General features: G+C 41.7%; 3 protein-coding genes across 4 annotated transcripts; all 3 read right to left on the bottom strand.

The window, feature by feature from the left end:
• Nucleotides 1-660: 660 nt before the first annotated feature.
• On the bottom strand, nucleotides 661-5,246 carry snrpd2 (small nuclear ribonucleoprotein D2 polypeptide). The gene is made up of 3 exons (XM_056283731.1): nucleotides 5,116-5,246; nucleotides 4,291-4,470; nucleotides 661-1,109 (listed from the first exon to the last, which is right to left on the bottom strand). Coding segments are annotated over exons 1-3 (357 nt in total). The 5' UTR covers nucleotides 5,118-5,246; the 3' UTR covers nucleotides 661-934.
• Nucleotides 5,247-8,936: 3,690 nt separating this feature from the next.
• foxg1c (forkhead box G1c) lies at nucleotides 8,937-10,112 on the bottom strand. Its single transcript, XM_056282837.1, has one exon. The coding sequence runs from the start codon at nucleotides 10,110-10,112 to the stop codon at nucleotides 8,937-8,939; it is 1,176 nt and encodes a 391-aa protein (XP_056138812.1).
• A 5,063-nt stretch (nucleotides 10,113-15,175) lies between these two features.
• Nucleotides 15,176-24,380, bottom strand: polr2i (RNA polymerase II subunit I). Of its 2 annotated transcripts, none has more exons than XM_056283689.1 (6): nucleotides 24,302-24,380; nucleotides 19,456-19,510; nucleotides 18,979-19,052; nucleotides 16,981-17,055; nucleotides 16,570-16,621; nucleotides 15,176-16,197 (listed from the first exon to the last, which is right to left on the bottom strand). In XM_056283689.1, the coding sequence occupies exons 2-6, from the start codon at nucleotides 19,501-19,503 to the stop codon at nucleotides 16,135-16,137; spliced, it is 312 nt and encodes a 103-aa protein (XP_056139664.1). In that variant the 5' UTR covers nucleotides 19,504-19,510; nucleotides 24,302-24,380; the 3' UTR covers nucleotides 15,176-16,134. The 2 variants fall into 2 exon arrangements, with proteins under 2 accessions (XP_056139664.1, XP_056139663.1); XM_056283688.1 differs by lacking the exon at nucleotides 24,302-24,380 and adding an exon at nucleotides 19,688-19,843.
• Between the last annotated feature and the right edge of the window lie 507 nt (nucleotides 24,381-24,887).

Here is a 24,887-nt window from a genome sequence, read left to right on the forward strand (position 1 = left end):
TGCCAAGTTCTGGGTAAGTGGAGAACAGCTATTAAAGTCAATTAACCATGTGGTTGGTGGGGCTGTAGTGGAACAGCCTGAAATGTAGAGAGTAAGGGTGTGAAGTGACTGTCAGCACATCTGGTCTCATCAATAATGCAGAGAGCCTTTAAACAGCAGTTTGTTGCATATTGAGCGCTGCCGACTGAAATCAAACCTGACACCCAAGATGCTGTTGGAGGAGAGGGAAAAGGTGACAGGGGAGGAGAAAGGAAGGGGGAGAGAGCATCGAGGGGATTTTGGGGGTAAGGGCAGGGGGCTTGACAAAGATAGGCAAGGGGTGAGAGATGAGAATGCTTTACTACTAATACACTGACTTTCACATGGCTCTTTTTACAATCAACTCCAGTGTGGGTTTATGTAGGAAACCAAATTAATTAAAAAGGGTTGGGGAATCAAGGAATGCCAGCTTGGCACCTGGTGATGGCTTTTAAGGCTGGGGATTATCTCTATACCATTCTTAGCATATACTTTATCTTAAAAATAGACATGGGACTTCAAACTGATGTTTGATGGGGTTAAATTATGTACTACATATGTAACATTGTGTAGAGTTAAGGCAGAAAGAGACCTGGAGGCTAGAGTCAAGTAAATATCCTTACAAGAGCATTTTATCTTCTCTATTAGCCATTTTTATTATCAAAATGAAAAAAATACACAAACACTAACTTGACAAATCAAAATACTCATGTGGCCCATAGTTGGCCTTTCTTAAGTGTACAGACACTATTCTCAGCCTTTAACTTCTTCAAAAAACAATGACCAGAGTAGCCCAGCACATGAAAAGAAGAAAAAAAAACAAAATAATGTTGACATATATATGACAGTCCTTTATCAATGAATCTTTAAAAGGGTTTGGTGGCAGGGTAGACTAGTTGGAAAAAAAAGAATCAGTTTATTTTCCTGTGATCAGGGGATTTCTGAGCACTACGATGACCGAGTCTCCTCTGAGGAACATCTTGGATATGTAGCGGTCTTTATTCACTGGCTTAGATTTCTTCTTTCCTTTACCACTCTTGGGGACTTCAGTCCACATCTCCTTCACATTCTCCAGCACCATGTTGCAATGCCTTAAATGACAGCAGAGAAGAACACAAAATGACTGCAAAGTAAAAATAACAGGAAATGATTCGACTTGTTACTTAATTTTCAGAAGAAAGACGTATTCATTGGGAGTGACCTTGCCATGGTAATCAAAGCCAAAATTATTTTTTTTAAATCGGGAATATTTATAATAATTAATAATAATCAAATTATTCAGTGTGCATCAAAATTAATCAGTTATAAGGATGTTTTGAGCTTTCAGAAAAACTCTACCCCACAGCTCTTATCTGCTCACAAAAACATCACTGTGAGGCAGTGTGACATTTGACAGGCTTAGCAAGATGTCCAAAAAGTCAAGTGTTTGGAATAACTTGATGACCCCCAAAAATCTGAATGCCAGAAATGAAAACGGAAACTAGCATATTGCAACTCTACTAGCTTGGCATGTCACCTGAAACACACACAAATGGGGGAAGTTGCACATAGGGGTGTATTTATTGATCCTAAAACTGTGAAGCTAAAACGGCAGAGTGCTGTGAAAACCCTATCTAACCTTGACTAATACTACCAATAACTAACTCCAGAGACGCTGAGAGTACTGGTGTGTGCTTCCAGGCATACTGGCTGCAAAGTGTTATTTATCGTTAAACTGAACAATAGATTATTTGCCCAAGGCAACCAAATTGAATAGACTTCTATCTGTGGAGTGATAGGATTGGGTGTGAAACAGGTTTCACATTCTGATTCAAATGTTCTATCAGCGGCCTATTATGAAAGACCACAGAATGTCTTTAATGAGCATATGAATGGACCATTCAACACTTGAGTTGTGTACTAAATAAATAAGAACCAGTTGAAAAAAATGACAGCTTCTCATATATTCTGTTTTTTATTAGGACAATATTTTCCATTTTGGACCAGGGGTGTTAATGTTTACATGCATACATGCTCATAAATTATACACATTTGCTAAATATTAATAACAAATAACAGTTTAGGTTTAAGGTGAAATCACAAGTTCAGATAAAAATAAATGCTGACTCACACCAATAAGTAGAAAAAGACAGACCTGCTAGGGGGGTTTGTGGAGATTTTTTTTTCTCTTTAAAAAATAAGCTACTAAATGCTCAATTCTGATGTCTTTTAGGATTACTCTGGTCCTGGTCACAAGCTAACAGAACTACCAGATCGAGCAAATAAAGTACAAAAGTATTTATTTATTAAGCGCAAACATACCTTTACATAGGATATGCTCACATTTACAAAGAAAATTAATAAAGGGCAGCCCCACCTGGTACACAATTAATTACAATTATTTTCAAAATTATAACTCTCCACATCTGCTCTGTATCAGAAAAGCCATGTTAAAATGTGAAAAGAAAAATTAGAAATGTGAATATGAAAGAGTATCTGATGCTTTAGGACTGGTGGGGGGGCCAGAGCTAGAGGGGTCTGTCTTTAAGTTTTCTTCTCGGCCTGGACAAGTGTCTCAAGGGCCCACTTTTGCCATTTTGCCATATGCCTCAGCTTTGCCCTCTTCTCCTCTTCAGCCGTCTGCCTTTTGCTCTCCTGAGCACTGCCAGATGGTTGGCAACCATACTTATTCTGCTGCTGTCGGTTTTCTAGCAGACTCTGCCACTGTTGGTGTTTGTCAGTGGTTCCTGCTGATGTTCTTACGGAGTGTGCAGTTCACCTCCCCGTACCTGACATCCTCCCTTAACAACGTTATCTAACTTGCTAACAATTCTTGCTTCCTCCAATTTGATCTCCTACCTCAGGCTTTCTGATTGGCAGGTGTTTTTCAGTTTTCAGTTGATGCCATCTCTGTCATTTATTGGATGGTGCGCACCACTGTGCCAACTTCATTTTGGTTTTTTCAACACAACAGGTCACAGACCATTGGTCTGGGCTCGCGCTGTATTGTGACTAGCAAATTGATAGGCCGCTGCCTTTTGTTGACAGTCGATGCACGCACATCCAAAGGCGCATCCACAGCATCAGATGTTCATGCTCCATGGTCTTTCTATGGAAGTCGCTTTGAGTAGGCAGGCTCTCAAACCCCCCAAATTATTGCTCAGTGGATCTGCACGAATCAAGTAAGTGACCTATTTTGGACCCAAAATAGTGAATTTCTTTGAAAGGTGACAAATTTGCATGCCTGAAGTAGGCTATAAAAAACATCAAACTTCTAGTATCCACATTGCTTTCAATTTTTAGGTAGGCTATTTGTGAAGAGCTCATTATGCCCAAACAGTAGGCAAGAAAGAACAGTTTCTGCAGAATGGTAGATTGTTGTTGGATGTGGAGTATCTAAACATCTCTCAATATGCAACAATCTGAAATGACTAAGCATGTTTTCATTTCTATAATTCAGTGAAAACATTATTTTCATTTGGAAAGTGATACCTTACAGGAGATGGACTATTTATCATATTAATTTACATTGATGCCCATATTGGTAATAAACAACCAATAACCACTTAAAAAAACAAACATAGGCTGCTAGATGGTATGGTATGAAGTCTGGGCCTATATGATACATATGTGCTTATAAAGTGCATTTCCCCAATATACTTTTGTGAAAGGTACGTGTGGTGCTAAGCAGAGTCCTACTTGTTCTACATGGCAGTATTTTGAAAAAATACACCATTGCACTATTACAAAGCAGTTGTTATTATCCTATGGTAAACTTGAAATGTGCAACTTTTGTCTCAAATAAAGTTTTGTGTTTAAACTGTGTTTCAATAGTTTACTGATACTTAATGAAGCTATTGACTTTACATAGGCTATAAATAGGCTGATATGTTGTCATGGAGAAAAACATATCTACTCCCTAGGCCTAGGGGCACCTCTGTTCCCTTCACAGACAAACAAATAATGTTTACAAAAAAAATTTCATTTGTCACCTCCCTATTTTGGACAAACAAGTTCAGTGATTGGACAAGAAGGCCCAAAACTTTCCAAGCCCTTTTAGACCATACGACATTGTGCCATTAACGGTAACTTCCCATTCAGCAAGTGTCTTAAATCTCTTTAGCAAATCTATCCGTGGGTAACCACAATAGTAAAAGAACTGAGATAAGACAACAAACATAATAAACACACAACTCAAGGTAGTAATAGATCGCAATAAAAAAGCATAAAATGGAGATCGTAATCAAGAAACACAGACATACTTATTTTTGAACAAGTGCTCAACTCCAATACCTGTCAAAGGCCTTGACTCTTCCAAGCAGCTTCTTGTTGTTGCGGCAGTTAATAAGGACCTGTGTGTTGTTTTTCACTGACTGGGTGAGCACAGACAAGGGCCCAGTGTTGAACTCCTCTTCCTCCCGTTTCTGAAGTTCTTCTGGGGTCATCTCCGACTTGGGCTTGGTTAGTAGACTCCTAGAGCAAAGAAAAACAAACAAACAGCGCAACAAAATCAATAAAATGTTAGACAGAACACACATTAGATTTTAAATAAATTTGTTTAAGAGCAAAATAGTCAATTAATATAGCCCATTTATGTAGCGCCTTGACCTTCCATTTACTCCTTGTATATCCAAGACAGTGAATATTATGCCGAAGAACTGCTAAGGAATGGAGTCTAGAACACAAAATTAAATCGAAAATGAAAATCGATGAAATTACCACGTTTAAACCAAGAACAAGAACCTTAACCAATACAAATATAACCTTGTCTGCCACCCAGGCACGAATGTGTAAAAACAGAAGGGGGTGCGCGTACACTTTCTGTTCATGACAAATAGCATTAAGGTTTAAATAAAATTGCAAAGTAAATGACATAATGTAATCGAATCAAGTATATAGGTCAATTTAGGGGAAAAATAATTTGGTTGAACCGCGCATATGTATTACCCTCACGTTAAATCTGGCTAGCTAGCTCTACCATTACCGACCGTTCAGTCTGAAGACGAGACGCTAGCGAGGTAGCATTAGCTTGAGTGACTGGGAATTCATGCGATGAGAGTGATACAAAATTATAATATATACGCCAAAAATACATACGGGCTGATTAAATATACTTACATATTTAACAGTTTGCACAAAAATAAGGGCGAAAAACAGTTTTAAACTCCTAGGGCTGTACCGACTACCGACGTCCCTGTTAAACGACACCGACTCGTGGAGATCGAACTACTTCCGGGTCTACATGTTAGCGCTCAGAAATGCTTAGAAATACGGAAAACACTTCCGGGTTACGGCAGTCCTCTGTACATTGAACGTAGGAGTTCTGATTTATCTGCAGCATCTGCAGCATCACTTTTAAATGTCCAGTAATTATTATTTGATGCAATGGGATCCGATGTATTTCTTCGTTTTTCTAGGCAATTAAAGTCACGTCCTTCTTTCATTTACTTTAAATCAGAATCGGAATTTGGTTTTATTTGCCAAATAAGTTTTTACAGTACTAGGAATTTGACTTGAGATTTTATATTGTTTTACTTCGGCCATTGTAAACATAACAAGACAGTTAAGAAATGTATAAAAAGCAGATGCCATTATAAATAAATAATTAAAGATTATATATAAACAAAAAGTAATGCAAATATGTATATCCGGTGTTCTTTGCACACTGCAATATTAGTTCTCCATTTGTAAACAAAAATGTGCAATTATAGACTCAATAAATTCTATGCATTGAATGATGGGGAAAAGCAACTAGAGCATTGATCAAAATCATTCACAGCAGTTGTAAACAACAACAACGTCCACCCATGGGTCCATTATCCAAACCGCTTCCTGCTCTCAAGGTTGCGGGGATGCTGGAGCCTATCCCAGCAGTCATTGGGTGGCAGGCGGGGAGACACCCTGGACAGGCCGCCAGGCCATCACAGGGCAACAACAACAGCAACAAATACTAACAAATATCGACAATGAAAAAAGCAGATGGCGCAGCCAATGAGATGTTGGAGAACCACACAGATCATTCTTTGTTGTTCTGTTTGTCACATCAGCGAGGGAATAAAGAGTCCATGAGGGGGACAGAGATGTAGGCTACATTATCTCCACAGCAATGTGACATTAAGAGATTGGCTTTCCGGTAACAGACAGACAGACGCCTTGGCGTGTACAACCTCCCACCTTGTTTCACGGGGTGGCAAATCTACCTGTGGAAGCCACTTGCTGGGGTATAATAGTACCCTCTGTGCTTGTTAGAGAGGCCAGTGTGTGGGATTGATTTCAAGAGCATGATATCTTTATGAAGCACATCTAGCTCAGCCAGAAGGTTTAGAGCTGCCCCTCTTGAAATCCTTACCCCGCTTTAATGGGGGAGCTTGCCGTAAGCTATAGTTAATACATTACATAGGAGCCTGAAGCAACAAGCTTATAAAATAAACTGTTCAATGTTTGTTACTTGGTGAATAACTCAATGGTCAATGAAAATGGGAACATTTACATTATCAAACACCGCTTTAAATTCAATTAATAAAGGTTGTAATCTATGTCTAAATAAAGCAATTTACTTCACCAACAAACAATTTCAATCATGGTCTGTAAAACAGAATTAAGTGTTTCCCTTCATATTCTATGCATTTTGGAAGCAAAAATGCCAAAAAGAAAGCAAACGTAATCAGAGACCAAACCGAGTAGCCAAATTTAATGCCATTACATTAGTAATACAAGTTTTTTCAGGTAATCAGACTGATCCACAGCAAATTATACCCCCCCCCCTCTCTCTGTGTTGTGTTTTGGCTGCATAATCTCAGAAATGAACTGTCCTGGCCCAAAAGGCTGGTGTGAAACATATGAATCCTATTCGTATCTTAATGTACTCCCTATAGACCTTGGTATTCAACTACATCTGCAGGTTGGGGTGATTTAGAGTTTCGGGGTTATTAGTAAGCTACCTGTCAAAGGAAGACAGTTATTTATTACTCCAACAGCAAGCAGTATCTCCTTACACCTGCCTCAGGGCATAAAACTCTAGTTTGTGCCAAACCTGTTGATTCACAGCTCTGCTCGTCTGCACTCTGAGGAAGTCAGCAACAATTATTCTTGCAAGTATTGAAAATATTAATATTATCTTTCTATCTATCTAGACCTTAAGTTTGCCAATACCACTAAAGTCACGCGATCCAGCCCAGTCTGCTTTACTGGCTGGCTGGAGTTTTTAATAAAAGACTCTTTTGTTTCATGGAGGCTCCTTTCCAAAAAGCTGCTCCAGTCTGATTCACCCCCCCCACACACACACTTCTCCTGTATGTCTAATTTCATTAACTAACATCTGTATCAGGAACCAAGAGCAAAAGGTGAAGGGAAGTTCAGCAGGCAGTGATGTCATGCAGCAGGTGAAACGGGAGAAGGTGGATCAATAAGATCACTCAGACTGAAATGTCATGTCTACTTTTCTTAAAGTGACATCACAGTCTATGCACCTTCTGTTACACCAACAACATCGCTTCGTTGGCTCTTGGCAAAATCACGAGTTGCAGACTGAAACTGTTGATGCACAAACGCCCTCAGCATGCACGTCCTCATCATGATTGTCACTTACAGTCTTTCTATGTGGAAGGGGGATCCACGATTTTTACTTAAAATACGATGGGTTAATTTCTTCATTTGTTCTAATTCCAATTTATATGTGTCATATGAGCCTCAGGATGCATTACTGACACACAGAGTCAAAAAGTTTCTCAACTAAACAGCTGCTCATCTAACTCATAACCAGACAACAAAACATATATCTACACAAACCCCATTTAATGAATAACAATGGACTGGGAATAACAATGAGGGGCATATTTCACATGTGTTTTACCTCAAATTTAACTTCAGGACTGCAAGTTACTGATTTGCCCTGAGCCATTTTTTACTTGTAAATTTTAAAGTAAAGTCTAATGGAAGATGCAAAACAATTAGTAAAAAAGTAGAAAAAAAGAAAGAAAAGAAAAGAAAAAACAAGCTCAGCTGCCATTCTGCATTCTTTCACTTAATCACACTTAAGCAAATATTCATTTGCCCTTTGGTGAAAAATGTCTCATGAAAGCATATTTTGATGTTGGCTGCCTCTTATTCTTAACGACTTTCATAACTGAATAAATGTGCACTATACATACATACATACATACATACATACATACATACATACATACATACATACACACACACACACACACACACATATATATATATATATATTCTCATTTGCAATGTAAAGCAATTTTACATGGAGGGAGACAGGGACAATTTCCATTTTTATTAAATATATTTGCAGTACTTATACACGATAACATTTGGCCGATAAAACCTGTAGGCCTATATCTCATGATAACCTAAGAGATACATGAGAGAAGTTAACACGAAGCAAGTGTTTCATATATACAGCGAGTTGTTTGCAGACCAGAAAAAAAGTAAAGAATATTTCAATAGCAGATCAAAATTAACACGTACAAGTTATGATTGATTACAATTAAAAATGATATAGACATTGCGCAACAAAGCTTTAAATAACGACAGGAGGCTTTGCAAATTTTCGAGAAAGCTTCTTTTAAAATAAATTGACATTTGGCTTTCTGTTTGTTTGGTTTTTGTTTTTGTTTCTGTTTCTGTTTTTTTTTTGGAAGCGTTGGTTTATTTTTTCTGTAATTTACTTGACAGGAAACATGCGAATCCACAGACTCTTTAGATTGTAAAAACACTTCTCTATCTCTTTCTTTGTTCTTCTTCACGACCAGAAGCTGTCGGGATATATGGGATTATATCTACATAAATCAGCCTATTCGTTACAGATTGAGGCTTCTCTGTTGAACGTGTGGAGACGGTCTGTCTCACCATTGTAGGTATAGTGGCCCAGTTTTGTTCATATAATATATTCTGTCAACACAAGTGCGGAAGTCACACGTGCGCTACTGTGCAGCATTCCAGGACAGCGGACCAGCGCCCAGCTGGGGCAAGTAATTGGGTATCTGGATGTAGGTAGCCCCGATGTCTGACTGCCCACTCTTGGATAGAAAGCTTCCGGGACCCTCATGTGGGTTAAAAGTTGCTGAACAGGGCATCTGAGAGTACAAGTAACTGGGCTGTCCGGAGAGCACGCTGATGGAACACGGGTTGAACAGGGACAGCGCGCAGGGCACGGCCGCCCCGCGGGTCTGCGCACAACTAATCCCAAAGTAAGACTCCTCCTGGTCCGCCAGGACGAACCGGTCAGCTTCGGCGACGGTCGTTGCGCTTATGTGGTGGTGTCGCGATGACCTCTGGGAGACCACCGACGTCGCAGAGTTTAAGTGCCGGTGCGGACCGAGACACGACGATCCGGGGCCAGGATGCGAGCGAACCTGCTGCGGCTGCAGCGAGAGGAGCGACGGCACCGGCCAGTAAAACGAACCCGCGGCGAAGGTGAAGCTCGCCGCGGTGCCGGGCGGCATGGGCCCGCCGCGTTTCAGGCCGAGTTTGGCCCTTGAGCCCGCTGCGGACCGGCGCCTCAGTTTGCCGGATGTGCCACCTATGAAGACGTCGTCGCTCGATGGGTCCAGCATCCAGTAGTTGCCTTTGCCCGGGTCGTCGTAGTGCCGCGGCACTTTAACGAAACACTTGTTCAGACTCAGGTTGTGTCTGATTGAGTTTTGCCAGCCCTGTCGGTTCTCTCGGTAGTACGGGAAGTTGCCCATGATAAACTCGTAGATGCCGTTGAGCGTGAGTCGTCGCTCGGGGCTCTGGCGAATGGCCATCATGATGAGCGCGTTGTAACTGAACGGGGGTTTCTCTGGTTTAACCTTCTCTTCCGCTCCACCAACTTTGTTCGATTCTCTCGCGTCTCCTTTTCGTTTCCTGTTTGCGATTACGGGCTTTACCGCTCCCTCGACGCATTCTTTTGGGCTGTTGCAGTTTTCCTCCTTGGCAAAGCAGCTTTGCTCCAGACTACGAGCTCTGGGCTTGGCTGCGTCCTGGCAACGTTGCTTCAGGGACGGGACCCCGCGCACTGCGCTCCGTGGCGCTGCTCCCTCTCGCCGCAGCAGCAGGCTGCTGATGCTGAACGAGGACTTGTGAAAAAGTCGGACAGGGTTTTTCAAATCCTCCATGTTCAACACATCGACGTCTTCCCAAAGCGTCTTAGCTGCACTGTTGCGCTGGCTATACTGAGTCCGCGTAGCCTATATCTTGTGCGCACTGATCCAAAGTCTGCAGGCGCGCAAAACGCAATGCGCCGGGATGAGGTGGACGGCTGTCAGTCCTCCTGACGGTTCGCTGAACCCCCAGCTTCAACTTTAACACTTCAGTCGCCCCCGAAATCCAAGCCGTTCACCTGCGTCTCGCCCTGCGGCACCGTCTGTCTAACTCCTAGTTTTCCTTTTTGTAGAAACCCTTATTTGGCAGACAGCAAAAGGAAGTAACAATCTGGCCTAAATCCTCCGCGAATGGGTAAACTTACAAGGTCAGTAAAACAAACATCAAAGAAGTCAGCAAAGTGTGACGTGTGACGTAACGCCCCCCACGGGCCACAGGTTATAGTACTGAAGCTGCGCCTACGTGACGCACCATGTAGGTTGGCGTTTACCTTTAACCTTTTGCTCTCTTCTGTAAAATTCGATACCCCCATCATAATCCTCGTGCTATACCGGCGGGACAAGTGAGCACTTGTTGGAAACAACGCTGCTGAAACACGGGTGAATTCCTTCTCCTTTGTTTGGAGGGAGTCTGCATTATCTTGCTGCTGTTGTTATCGTGCAGAAAAAGACCCTTGCAAATGACAATGAACTTTTCAGAAGTGACAGCAACGAATTCAGAGAGAGAGAGAGAGAGAGAGAGAGAGAGAGAGAGAGAGAGAGAGAGAGGAGAGAGAGAGAGAGAGAGAGAGAGAGAGAGAGAGAGAGAGAGAGAGAGAGAGAGAGAGAGAGAGAGAGAGAGAAGGAATCACAGTGATTATTTCACAAAAACATTTGCCCATTAACTGACGGTATAGGCCTACAAACTGGCTGACTGAAGAAATCAAAACGCATTTTATTCATTGGACGTGCCATTACGCGGTATTATTTGGAAGTTGCTATCAACTCGGAAAGTGACAATTGTGCCGAGCAAATTGAATCAAACCGATAACATACACAGAAATCAATCAAGCCCATTAAAGACAAGGGTTCATATAACACTCTCTTGTATCTACATGCAGCCTATTCACATCGTGCATTCAAAGTTCCGTTGAGGGATTTAGTAGTGCATGGTCCAACCACCGGGGCGATGGGCTGGCATCGCTGCTGTTACTGTAACACCAGACTGTCAAGCTGCTACAACTTTATCTTGTAACGGCAAAAACTTGACCCATGAAGCTTCACCACGTCATGACATCAGGTGCTGTGGAACAATCCCATTGTCCATGCCACAAATTTAATCCACAGCTACAATCACAGAATCACTTGAAGACTTTTCATTTAGGCTTGTGTGGGATTTGAAGTCACGCCACAGATATTCAGTGTCCGTCATTTGAAATGTATATAGAACAAAGGGCTGCATGCCACCTGAACAAGTAGGACAGAAGCTGTTGGATGAGATCGCTTCTTCCCTCGTATGTGTGGAGTGTGTGTGCACAGCCACATGTTTGACATGTGCAGTGGTGGAATTGAGACACACTATAACTGTGCGACTGTCATACACCGAGCCCTGGTCCATGTGCCCCTAGGCCTGAGAACACCTCAGCCCCCCCCCCCATTTTAACTCCTTAACACCACACACACTATAAATAAATCCAGTTAGTTAAGTTTTCTATGAGACAGTTCAAGCCTGTTTCATGCTATAAGCAATCACCAGATGTCAATGAAACTACCGCAATCGTTTCACTGACATGAAATAGCATGAAACAAGCTTGTACTGTCTCATAGAAAATTTACTTAACTGGATTATTTTGCTCCTTATTTGTTGTTCACTATCCCTACCGTTGAGTGTTTCTTTTAACAAAGTTATATATATATATATATATATATATATATATATATATATATATATATATATATATATATATATATATATATATATATATATATATATATATATAAAGATAGATTTAGGGAAAAAAAACTTGAATTCATAGCCTTACAAGCCTGTTTCCTGCTCACGCGCTCATCAGCTGCCAAGTTGGCTATATATATATATATATATATATATATATATATATATATATATATATATACACTACCGTTCAAAAGTTTGGGATCACATTGAAATGTCCATATTTTTGAAGGAAAAGCACTGTACTTTTCAATGAAGATAACTTTAAACTAGTCTTAACTTTAAAGAAATACACTCTATACATTGCTAATGTGGTAAATGACTATTCTAGCTGCAAATGTCTGGTTTTTGGTGCAATATCTACATAGGTGTATAGAGGCCCATTTCAAGCAACTATCACTCCAGTGTTCTAATGGTACAATGTGTTTGCTCATTGGCTCAGAAGGCTAATTGATGATTAGAAAACCCTTGTGCAATCATGTTCACACATCTGAACACAGTTTAGCTCGTTACAGAAGCTACAAAACTGACCTTCCTTTGAGCAGATTGAGTTTCTGGAGCATCACATTTGTGGGGTCAATTAAACGCTCAAAATGGCCAGAAAAAGAGAACTTTCATCTGAAACTCGACAGTCTATTCTTGTTCTTAGAAATGAAGGCTATTCCATGCGAGAAATTGCTAAGAAATTGAAGATTTCCTACACCGGTGTGTACTACTCCCTTCAGAGGACAGCACAAACAGGCTCTAACCAGAGTAGAAAAAGAAGTGGGAGGCCGCGTTGCACAACTGAGCAAGAAGATAAGTACATTAGAGTCTCTAGTTTGAGAAACAGACGCCTCACAGGTCCCCAACTGGCATCTTAATTAAATAGTACCCGCAAAACACCAGTGTCAACATCTACAGTGAAGAGGCGGCTGCGGGATTCTGGGCTTCAGGGCAGAGTGGCAAAGAAAAAGCCATATCTGAGACTGACCAATAAAAGAAAAAGATTAAGATGGGCAAAAGAACACAGACATTGGACAGAGGAAGACTGGAAAAAAGTGTTGTGGACGGATGAATCCAAGTTTGAGGTGTTTGGATCACAAAGAAGAACGTTTGTGAGACGCAGAACAAATGAAAAGATGCTGGAAGAATGCCTGACGCCATCTGTTAAGCATGGTGGAGGTAATGTGATGGTCTGGGGTTGCTTTGGTGCTGGTAAGGTGGGAGATTTGTACAGGGTGTAAAAGGGATTCTGAATAAGGAAGGCTATCACTCCATTTTGCAACGCCATGCCATACCCAGTGGACAGCGCTTGATTGGAGCCAATTTCATCCTACAACAGGACAATGACCCTAAACACACTTCCAAATTGTGCAAGAACTATTTAGAGCAGAAGCAGGCAGCTGGTATTCTATCGGTAATGGAGTGGCCAGCGCAGTCACCAGATCTGAACCCCATTGAGCTGTTGTGGGAGCAGCTTGACCGTATGGTACGCAAGAAGTGCCCATCCAACCAATCCAACTTGTGGGAGCTGCTTCTGGAAGCGTGGGGTGCAATTTCTCCAGATTACCTCAACAAATTAACAGCTAGAATGCCAAAGGTCTGCAATGCTGTAATTGCTGCAAATGGAGGATTCTTTGACGAAAGCAAAGTTTGATGTAAAAAAAATCTTATTTCAAATACAAATCATTATTTCTAACCTTGTCAATGTCTTGACTCTATTTTCTATTCATTTCACAACATATGGTGGTGAATAAGTGTGACTTTTCATGGAAAACACAAAATTGTTTGGGTGATCCCAAACTTTTGAACGGTAGTGTATATAATACACACACACACACACACACACACACACACACACACACACACACACACACACACACACACACACACACACAAACCTGCCACGGAAGCTAGAGCCAAACAAATTATGCACTGAGAAAAAGTAGTGCGCACACCAGCTAACCACCTATGTGCCTATTTGCAGTTACAGGACACCAAACATGCTATAGTGACCTTCACTGATATAAACAGCGGCTGACTAGGAAGCACATTTCACAAAGTTGACCAAACATGGATAACTTGCGATGGGGTTTTGCCTGTTCATGAAGACGTATTAGGCGTGAATGTGTCGGCCATGTGATGGTCTGGCGGCCTGTCCAGGGTGTCTCCCCGCCTGTCACCCAATGACTGCTGGGATAGGCTCCAGCATCCTGCAACCACAATTGGGATAAGCGGCTTGGATAATGGATGGCTGGATGAAGACTTTCCTCCCCTATTTCTCCTCAATTGTATCCGGCCAATTACCCCACTCTCCTGAGCCGTCCCGGTCACTGCTCCACCCACTCTGCCGATCCGGGGAGGGCTGCAGACTACCACATGCCTCCTCCGACCCGATACATGTGGAGTCGCCAGCCGCTTCTTTTCACCTGACAGTGAGGAGTTTTACAAGGGGAACTAGTGCGTGGGAGGATCACGCTATTCCCCCCAGTTCCCCTTCCTCCCCGAACATGTGCCCCGACCAACCAGAGGAGGCGCTAGTGCAGAGACCAGGACACATACCCACATCAGGCTTTCCACCCACAGACACGACCAATTGTGTCTGTAGGGACGCCCGACCAAGCCGGAGGTATACGGGGATTCGAACCGGCGATCCCCGTGTTGGTAGGCAACGGAATAGACCGCCACGCCATCCGGACGTCTTACATGAACACTTTTTGACTGGAGGTGGTCTGGCGGCAGTTGGACAAGTCTCCTCTTGGCCGGTTCCTTCAGAACATCTCTGTAACCCGTGTCGGCCTCGCTGCAGAGACGTCTTCTCTCCAACTGCTCAACACACGCGTTAACTGCAGATTTCCTCCCTGGCTGTTGTGTTTGAATGGGCTATTCATTCTTCATCACAGATGATTTGTCATATTGCTGGGTTCTATAGAGTTCAAGTACTTTTGCTTGCTTGTAGTTGGACTTGGCCGTTCCAGCAACACCAAAGTAACTGAAGAGCTGTGTTGTGTTCCAGTAACAAACCCGGCATCATATGGGTCATCTCCTCCAACCAGGAGTTTGACACATAAAATCATAATAATCAAAAACCACTTTTTGCTGACAAACCTGGCAGATACACAAGCAGGGATAAACAACCATCCATCCTTTAATTTAATCGTCCATTCACTTTATTCATCTTGTGCCATTTTTTAACAAGTTTTTGCGTCGTTGAAATCATCCTTTTGATTAAGACCCATAAGGAGGTACTTTATCCAACATCCCCAAAACCGCTTTCACGTGTATTTGTACATAGATAAGCTATTATGCATATTCTATCAAAAATACATATTACAATTTATGATGTAATTATGCCAATTTCTGTTTTTATTCTGAAAAATCAATTGATTAGACTCAAAATGAGTTTCAAATTTATCCCTATATTTGCAAGATAGGGTCCGATACAAGTCTTTAGCGATTAACAATATGCCTTTAGGGCTTTCTTTTTCTTTTTGGGATTTCCCCCCCAATTATATCCGGTCAATTACCCCACTCTGCCGAGCTGTCCCGGTCACTGCTCCACCCCCTCTGCCGATCCGGGGAGGGCTGCAGACTACCACGTGCCTCCTCCGATACATGTGGAGTCGTCAGCCGCTTCTTTTCACCTGACAGTGAGGAGTTTCGCCAGGGGGACGTAGCGCGTGGGAGGATCACACTATCCCCTCCCCCCGACCAGGCACCCCGACCAACTAGAGGAGGCGCTAGTGCAGCGACCGGGACACATACCCACATCCGGCTTCCCACCGCAGACACGGCCAATTGTGTCTGTAGAGACGCCCTACCAAGCCAGAGGTAACACGGGGATTCGAACTGCCGATCCCCGTGTTGTTGGGAACGGAATAGACCGCCACGCTACCCGGATGGCCACATTTCTTATTTTATAAAGCCAATTGCCACGCAAAAAAATATCAAATGAATTAAAGATCACTTAATTTAAGTTCACACCTTGACCCCAACTTTGTCATTGACTGATTCAAATACACAGGAAAAGCATTTTATTTTGAGATATATGAAAACAAGATGATGGCTGCAAGTAGTAATATTGTAGAAAATACTTTTTTGACAATTTCATTATAAATAACTTTATTCTGTCCATCGGTGTCCACAGTGAGGGGCAGTGCAGACGTAATACAGTCTCATTGCATCCTGTGGGGTGAAGAATGAAACATGTAAAACTGTTTAACTGACTATAATCACAACTGTAGGTCAATCTGATTCCCTTTCCTTTAACTCCTCTTTTGGTACAATTTCTGTCCTCTAGATTGTAGTAATTTAACTGCTCTTATTTGTAAACTTTGACACAAATTGATTCATAAATAAATTAATAAAGAAAAACATTCTGTGGATTTGACATTAATCAGCTGTCAATTATTAATCATTGCAGATGTGTCACTCAAAATTAATGATGTTAACGAAAATTAAGACCACAGTAGTTTAAGTGAACGTGGCTCTATATAAATGAGACAGACATTCCCTGATGGTTGTAAAACATGAATTTCATCACAATGTTATGAGTACCTCAGCCTTCATACTGTGAGACTGGAAGAACACTGCCTCCTTGTGACCACATCTGAGAAGAGACAAGGGGTTTCAAACGTTGGTGTGTTGAAAAATACAGGTTGAAAAATACGGGCAAAGAAAGACAATATGTGGCTAGACATTATAGAGGGCTAGCCTAACAGGATGTTTATTGTGTTGATCTAAAGATGGATGGCTAAGAGATTAAAACAAAGCCACCTGTGTCACTGTAAATTGTGAGTCAGCAAAGTGGGGCATTTCCTTGTTACTTGTTGTGATGTCACAGTACTGTTACAAAGACAAGATCCTTTTTTGATTGATTATAATATGAATAAGTTGTTTTGAAAAATCAACAGTTATGGACATACACAGAGGATTAAAAAAAAATCATAGAAAGATAGTAGAACGCACTTGGGACAAGGGTGATCTTCTGTCCTTGGTAGTGTTGGGTCCTGGGATACATCAGCAATAATTTGTGTCAGCTCACTGGAAAATAATGTGAAGAAGAGGTAGGTAAGGTGATTATGACATAACTGGCAATTCTGGCATAACTGAAAAAACAAAACAAAAGATAAGCTTATTCCAGATGGCACAAGTTTGCACAATCAGAAATAAAGCAGTACATTTTTCAGATTCTTTGATAGACTAGTGACATCTGGTTTCACTTCCAGCAATGTGGTGACAAAATAAATTGGTCTTGACCTGGCAATACTATCAGTGACATACAAGTCAAACCTTCATCTCGCGATACTAGACAATTGGAGATCTCCGCTTTCCAATGTCTGGGGACTTCTAAATGCAAGATAGTTGCTACAACGGTGACGAGAATGGCCGCTAACAAACCTCTACCTGCTGCTTTGGAAACACACCTTATTGCAAAAGATCATACAAATCACTTTGTATCACGGAGCGAGCTTCTGAAAATATTGAAAAAGGATGTCCTGAGCCACTTTACATTATTTGATTCCATTGTATTGAATGTTGAAAAAAATCTATAGGTAACATACAACACTATCAAGTCAACATGGAAAAAGATCCGTGAAGTTCAAGGTCAACTTTATTGTCATGTGTAGAAATAAATTCTTGTGCTCTGGCTCTCTCTTGCCTTAACATAAAGGACAAAGGTCCCCCCCCCACCCCCCCAAAAAGAAGGTGCATATGGGTGCGTCAGCTGCTAAGCAACCTGCCTGTGGAAAGTAATGGGTGGTGTGTGATTTGATGCTCCGGTAACGTTTTTTAGATGGAAGGAGTGAGGACAGAACATAAGAGGGGTGGCTGGTGTCCTTAATGATGTTTAGGGCTTTCCTTTTGCAGCGAGTGTTGTAAATATTGTAGCAAATTCAGCGGACAGCCGGGAACCGCTGCAGCCGAGACAAGAACCCAGTCAACTACGTTAAACAGCTGACTAAAGGGTCTGACCCGTTAGCCAAGGGCTAGTGAGTCTAGTCATCCGTGGTCGTTACACTACCTCCCTCCTTCGGGAAGCGCGTCCCTGCGCTTCAGCATACCAGCGCCCTCACACCTCTGGGTGCACACACTTTCGATAGCCTCATGGTCTCACCATCCCAGTTCTGACAACAATGTAGCGAATTAAGGGGCAGCCAGGAAGTGAACCCGGGTCACCCGCACCACGGGTGACTGTGCTAATCAGTCAACTAAAGGGTCCGACCAATTAGCGAACCGGCTAGCGAGTCTACTCATTCATACTCATTACAATATTATGAAGTTGCAGTAGTTCCATGCCAATGATTTTAGCTGCTAACTTTACAGTTCTTTGCAGCAGTCTGCAGTCCTGAGTTGTCAGGTTGCCAAACCACTGTGATATAGCCTGTCAAGACACTCTCCATGGTACTGCAATAAACGTTCATGAGACTCTTGAGACGCCTCAGAAAATACTGTCTGCTGTGTCTTCTTCAGGATGCAATTTGTGCTGAAAGGACCACGTGTGGGTGTCTGTAATGTGTAAACTGAGACATCTAAAACAGTCCACAATTTCAACAGATGAACCATTGATGGAGGAAATAGGCATGTGATTTTCTCTAATCTTTCTAAAGTCAACAAGGATTTATTTTGTCTTATTGATATCTAGAAAGAGGTTATCATGACACCATGTGGTTAAATCTTCCACTTCCCTGAAGACTGTCCCTTGTAACTTGTTGCTCTATGCTTCAAAGCATCACCCAAGTGGGTGCTACGCATTGGTGGTAGCTGAAGTGAGTTCCCTTCAATGTGAAGCACTTTGGGTGTCTAGAAAAGCACTATATAAATGTAATGATTATTATTATTATTCAAAGAATTTAATTCTGGAAGCAAAGGGTGGTCTGACTAAGTACTAGCCAAGTGTTACTAATTATGTGGTTAAACAGTCTATTATGAGGGTGAAGTGGCATTGTTCTTTCCTATACTTACTCAACTTCATGTGTGATCTTGTTGACGTAGATACAGCTGTTGTCTGCCTCTTGCTGGTAGTCACAGTTCCTGCACTGAAAGGTAAATGGCAAATGATTATTGTATTATTTCTTCACCACACAATTAAGCATGTAACCTATAATTAAAGCAAAGTGCACAATATAACATTTAAGCACACGGGTTAGGGAAACGACAGCAATCAAACAATTATTCCATCCTATTCCACATTAATTTTCAATTCAAGCAAATGCTAGAGAAACTATGTCCTGTTGCCCCTCACAAAAGGAAAATAAATATTGTTATTTCCTCGGCAGCTGTGACTTTAATACAGTTTGACAAATGACAGAAACGCCATTGATACAATGTTACCAAGCTAAAGGAAACGGCAATGTTAGATGTACAGCATCAATTCGCTACCATTACGATAAGGAACTACTTCTCGTGCCCAGGACAGACAGAAAGCATACGCTCACTTACAGCATAAAGCAGGATGCGGTTTTCTTTGTCTTCTTTTGGATATAACATGTTGTTGCTGAAAAACAGTGTCAGTGTGTTTAGAGAAAAACACACACACACACACACACACACAGTACTGTGGGCTAGGTAACTTGTTTCTGGGTCAAATCGCAAGACGCTACTCCGCAATCATAACGTTTCGTGGCTAAGTTAGCTCATCATTTCAGGACATATTCAGCGATATTAATATTACCATTCTTGACAAAACCGGATACCAACGAATCCTGGTTCATACGTTCCACTGTCTAAATCCATTTAAACAGGTTGTTGATGAGTGAAACACCGACAGGGAGAGGATAAAACACGGGAGGTTTCTGTTGTGCTGTTTGAAAACCGTAGTGTGAACTCTACTCCGTCTCCTTCCGTTAGAAGTCTAGTTGGCATTCAGCTGTATGGCACACTACCGCCACCTACCGTCCTGGAGGCGTGGATTAAATCTCAACTTCAACATGAACGAACGAATCAATGAAAATTAAATGATTGCCTCTATTTCGCTGAAAAAAAAAACAAAACAAACCCAACAGTACATTATGATATACAGTTTCCCCCACCTTCAAGTGTGGAGTAGGGTGTAGGTAGTACTTCCACCCGAGATGTTTCGGACAGACTAGTGGTGCGCCTTTCAGTAAAGTGCAGTGTTTAACAAACCGTATCCAAGTTTTAACGATGTGATGATGACGCCACCTATCCTATTTGTCCCAAATTCTCAAACTGTTTTGACGTTTTTCTGAATTTGAAGTGTCTATCTTTTACACTTCTGTCCCGCTGAATTTGCCATTTCTATATTGCCATTCTTCAAACTATATATTAATCTCTGATTTGCTGATTACACTGGAATATCTATATGTACTCTCTGTCCAATACTCTGTCAGCAAGGACATTAACAGACTCCTTGCCCTTTACCCCATTATGAGCTGGAAGCCATACAAACTTTACATTATTACCCATCTGAACTATTTTTGAATGTATTTGCACTATGTCTGATCACCGACAATGACGAGATAGCATACAGGGGTGAGGTCAACAATCTAAAAAAGTGGTGCCACGAGAATAATCCATTTCTCAACGTCGACAAATTCCTGGTGGTGATTGTGGACTACAGTAAGAGAAGGGGGAGGCTGGACCCCATCACCATCAACAGGACTGCTGTAGAGAGAGTCAAGAGCTTCAAGTTCCTCAGGGTCCACATTACCGAGGACCTCACTTGGGATGAACACACCAGTCATGTGGTGAAAAAGGCACAGCAATGTCTCTTTCACCTCAGGCGACTGAAGAAGTTTGGCATGGGACCCAAGATTCTACGGGCCTTCTACAGAGGCACAACCGAGAGCCTCCTGACTGGATGCATCACCGCCTAGCATGGGAACTGTACTGCCCACAACCATAAAACACCGCAGAGGGTTGTGCGGACAGCCCAGGACATCAGTGGATGTGAGTTTCCCTCCATCCAGGACATCTATAACGGACGTTGTGTCAGCAAAGCCCGCAGGATTATCAAAGACCCCAGCCACCCCAACTATGGAATGTTCCAGCTGCCACCATCAGGCAAGTGGTACCGCAGCCTCAAAGCCCGGACCAGTAGGCTCTGGAACAGCTTTTTCCACCAATCAACCAGGCTTTTGAAAAAAAAAAAAAAAAAAAAACAAACAAACATTAAAGTCACTAAGCCTGTTGCCAGACTGACTGGTACTGACCTACGGTCTTCAGTGGATCATCAGTTTACACACACACACACACACACACACACACACAGGCGGAAATCTGGGGGGGACAGGACGGGGGGGGGGGGGGAGACACGACCTCCCCATCCTGGGAAAAATATGATATATCCCCCCCCAATATTTCGCCCCTGGTTACAGCATTACTTTTGGTGTCCCCCTCAGGAATTGCGCTTGAGAAAATTTCATGTAATTGTCCCCTCCAAAGTTGATATCAGATTTTGGCCCCTGCGTGCGCACGTACACACATAGCTTGACATACACAAACACACACAAATATGCAAAAAAACGACACACACATATGCATATTTATTAAGGTAGAGTCTACATACACACAGCACCTTACATATTTGTTTTGTTGTTATCTTATTGCTATATTTGCTGCAGTGTTAAGGAGCCACAACACAAGAATTTTACTCTCTTGTACTTAGAGACGTAATAATAAAGAATCGTGAATCTTGAATCAAACAGCAAGTCTTGCCAACTTGAATTGAAAAACCTAAAACTGTTTCAAACAGAATCTGAATCAGTGCATATGGGAACCTTCTCTGATTTATCTCTTCCCATTGCAATGCCATCTTTATTGCAATCATCATCTCCACTATATATATATATATATATATATATATATATATATATATATATATATACACTACCGTTCAAAAGTTTGGGATCACCCAAACAATTTTGTGTTTTCCATGAAAAGTCACACTTATTCACCACCATATGTTGTGAAATGAATAGAAAATAGAGTCAAGACATTGACAAGGTTAGAAATAATGATTTGTATTTGAAATAAGATTTTTTTTACATCAAACTTTGCTTTCGTCAAAGAATCCTCCATTTGCAGCAATTACAGCATTGCAGACCTTTGGCATTCTAGCTGTTAATTTGTTGAGGTAATCTGGAGAAATTGCACCCCACGCTTCCAGAAGCAGCTCCCACAAGTTGGATTGGTTGGATGGGCACTTCTTTGAGCAGATTGAGTTTCTGGAGCATCACATTTGTGGGGTCAATTAAACGCTCAAAATGGCCAGAAAAAGAGAACTTTCATCTGAAACTCGACAGTCTATTCTTGTTCTTAGAAATGAAGGCTATTCCATGCGAGAAATTGCTAAGAAATTGAATATTTCCTACACCGGTGTGTACTACTCCCTTCAGAGGACAGCACAAACAGGCTCTAACCAGAGTAGAAAAAGAAGTGGGAGGCCGCGTTGCACAACTGAGCAAGAAGATAAGTACATTAGAGTCTCTAGTTTGAGAAACAGACGCCTCACAGGTCCCCAACTGGCATCTTCATTAAATAGTACCTGTTAGAGCCTGTTTGTGCTGTCCTCTGAAGGGAGTAGTACACACCGGTGTAGGAAATCTTCAATTTCTTAGCAATTTCTCGCATGGAATAGCCTTCATTTCTAAGAACAAGAATAGACTGTCGAGTTTCAGATGAAAGTTCTCTTTTTCTGGCCATTTTGAGCGTTTAATTGACCCCACAAATGTGATGCTCCAGAAACTCAATCTGCTCAAAGAAGTGCCCATCCAACCAATCCAACTTGTGGGAGCTGCTTCTGGAAGCGTGGGGTGCAATTTCTCCAGATTACCTCAACAAATTAACAGCTAGAATGCCAAAGGTCTGCAATGCTGTAATTGCTGCAAATGGAGGATTCTTTGACGAAAGCAAAGTTTGATGTAAAAAAAATCTTATTTCAAATACAAATCATTATTTCTAACCTTGTCAATGTCTTGACTCTATTTTCTATTCATTTCACAACATATGGTGGTGAATAAGTGTGACTTTTCATGGAAAACACGAAATTGTTTGGGTGATCCCAAACTTTTGAACGGTAGTGTATATATATATATATATATATATATATATATATATATATATAGTGATGAAGGTGTCATTGATTTGTTCATGATTCTTGTGTTGTGGGATGATATTGTAACATGCATGGATAAGTAGACACGTTAGTCGACTGGTTAACGTTGTCGCTTGCGGTGTGGAAGACACCGGTTCGCGTTGCCCTCCGAATTCGCTACATTGGTGTCAGAAGTGGGATGGTGAGACGACGCTTCCCGGGCTGCCCCCTTGAATTCGCTGCAAAATTATGCAGCCCGGGTGAGAAAAGGCTGGGTTTAGTACAGTTGTTAAATGCATGTAGTTTTACTGTGTCATTAGTGATTTGCTAATGTCTGAGGTTCGCATCCCGCCTACCCTGGACAAAAAAAAAAACTAAGCAAGTTTGATTGGAATGTACATGGGCGCACACACGGCATAGCGAGTGTACAACCTATCCATTCTGTATGACATATAAGAGTGTTTATTGGTTAATTTAAAATGTCAATAAAGCCAAATCTTTATTGTGATTGGATGGGGGGCGGGAGTAGAGAAAACTTTAGGGACGAAGTAGTTCTAGAGAGTTCGTGTGTGAAGGTCTCAAGTCAAGTGGCATTCCACCGCTTTCAACCTCCTCTGCATTATCCTGTATTCGGCTTTAATATATACTTGTAAGAGTCGACTCTTATACGTTGATCAAACGTGTAAATTGCAAGGTGTGTTGAGTCAGGTTACATTCAGAAGTTTGAGGTTGTGTACGTTAATTCTTACTGTTAATTTAGTTTGCTAGCTCAATCGGTTTTAGTTAGCCGATTGCTCCCGATTAGCTTGGGTAGTTAGGCTAATCTAACCTTTACTTTAAAGACGTTACATTCTTTAAACGGTTGTTTCTAAAGCTACACACGTGTGCATTAAACCTCCTTTTGAATGTTCCCTCTGTTAGACCGACGTATGTCTCTATCTTGCCGTTGTCATCTCTCGTCACCATAGCTTGGTAGATGACTCCTTTCGTCTGGCATTTTCTTTTGAGGGGGCATGAGTCGGTCACACGGCAGTTGCAGCTGGGGGAGTCCGGTTCTGATGAAGGTGTCATTGATTTGTAGCTGATTCTTGTGTTGTGGGACGATATTATTTGTTGAATGTTAGGCATGCAGCTGTAACTAATTTTGATGGTATTCCTATTGAATATCTTCCTCAGTTGATGGTCCGGGATAAAGCACTTATCCAAAAGTTTAAAAAAAAAACTGCTTACCGATGTGTTGTATTGTGGTAAGAATACAAACGAGGACGGCTGTAGCGTTCCTTGGTTTATTCACTTTCTTCCAAGGCTTTCCTTCTTCTTCTAGTATTTCCGGCAAGACCCAGTATTACCGTGCAACAGCATGTTATGACATGACGCTCCACCTGGCGGTGTAATCAGGAATTGTACAGAACATCGCATATCCCTCTTAATAAGGAAACACTTCTATCGTGAAATTGTAATTGTAGCCTTGCAATTGTAATACTAAAACATTAACATGTTACATTTCACAATGAGCAATGAGTTAACAGTCACTATGCAAGTAAGAACAATAAGTTAACAGTTACTATGCAAGGTATTAAATGAAGTTACATTTGCTTTTTCTAACTCAGTGACTAACATAACAAAATCATCCTGACTCTAGGTCATAACAAAATGTTTTGTCCAATCTGGTGCTCGTCTCAGCCTGGCCTGTATAGCAGGAGGTGTGTGTGTATCTGGCTGTAGTGCAGGTGTGTGTGTCTTAGTGTGATGCAAGTGTAGTGTCATGGTCACTGTCACGGTCACCGTCATGGTCACTGTCACCCTCTTTTTCCCC

Source organism: Lampris incognitus, chromosome 7 (assembly GCF_029633865.1).
Source record: "Lampris incognitus isolate fLamInc1 chromosome 7, fLamInc1.hap2, whole genome shotgun sequence".
Classification (NCBI taxonomy): domain Eukaryota; kingdom Metazoa; phylum Chordata; class Actinopteri; order Lampriformes; family Lampridae; genus Lampris; species Lampris incognitus.

Coding starts and splice junctions, on each gene's coding strand:
- snrpd2 (XM_056283731.1), bottom strand. Junction 1,110..4,290: donor AGAGTCAAGGCCTTTGACAG/GTATTGGAGTTG, acceptor CTGTCATTTAAG/GCATTGCAACATGGTGCTGG.
- foxg1c (XM_056282837.1), bottom strand. CDS start 10,112: ATGGAGGATTTGAAAAACCCTGTCCGACTTTTTCACAAGTCCTCGTTC.
- polr2i (XM_056283688.1), bottom strand. CDS start 19,749: ATGGATTTAGACAGTGGAACGTATGAACCAGGATTCGTTGGTATCCGG. Junction 16,622..16,980: donor GAAGATCACCCTTGTCCCAA/GTGCGTTCTACT, acceptor GTCTCTTCTCAG/ATGTGGTCACAAGGAGGCAG. Junction 16,198..16,569: donor CTCACAGTATGAAGGCTGAG/GTACTCATAACA, acceptor TTCACCCCACAG/GATGCAATGAGACTGTATTA.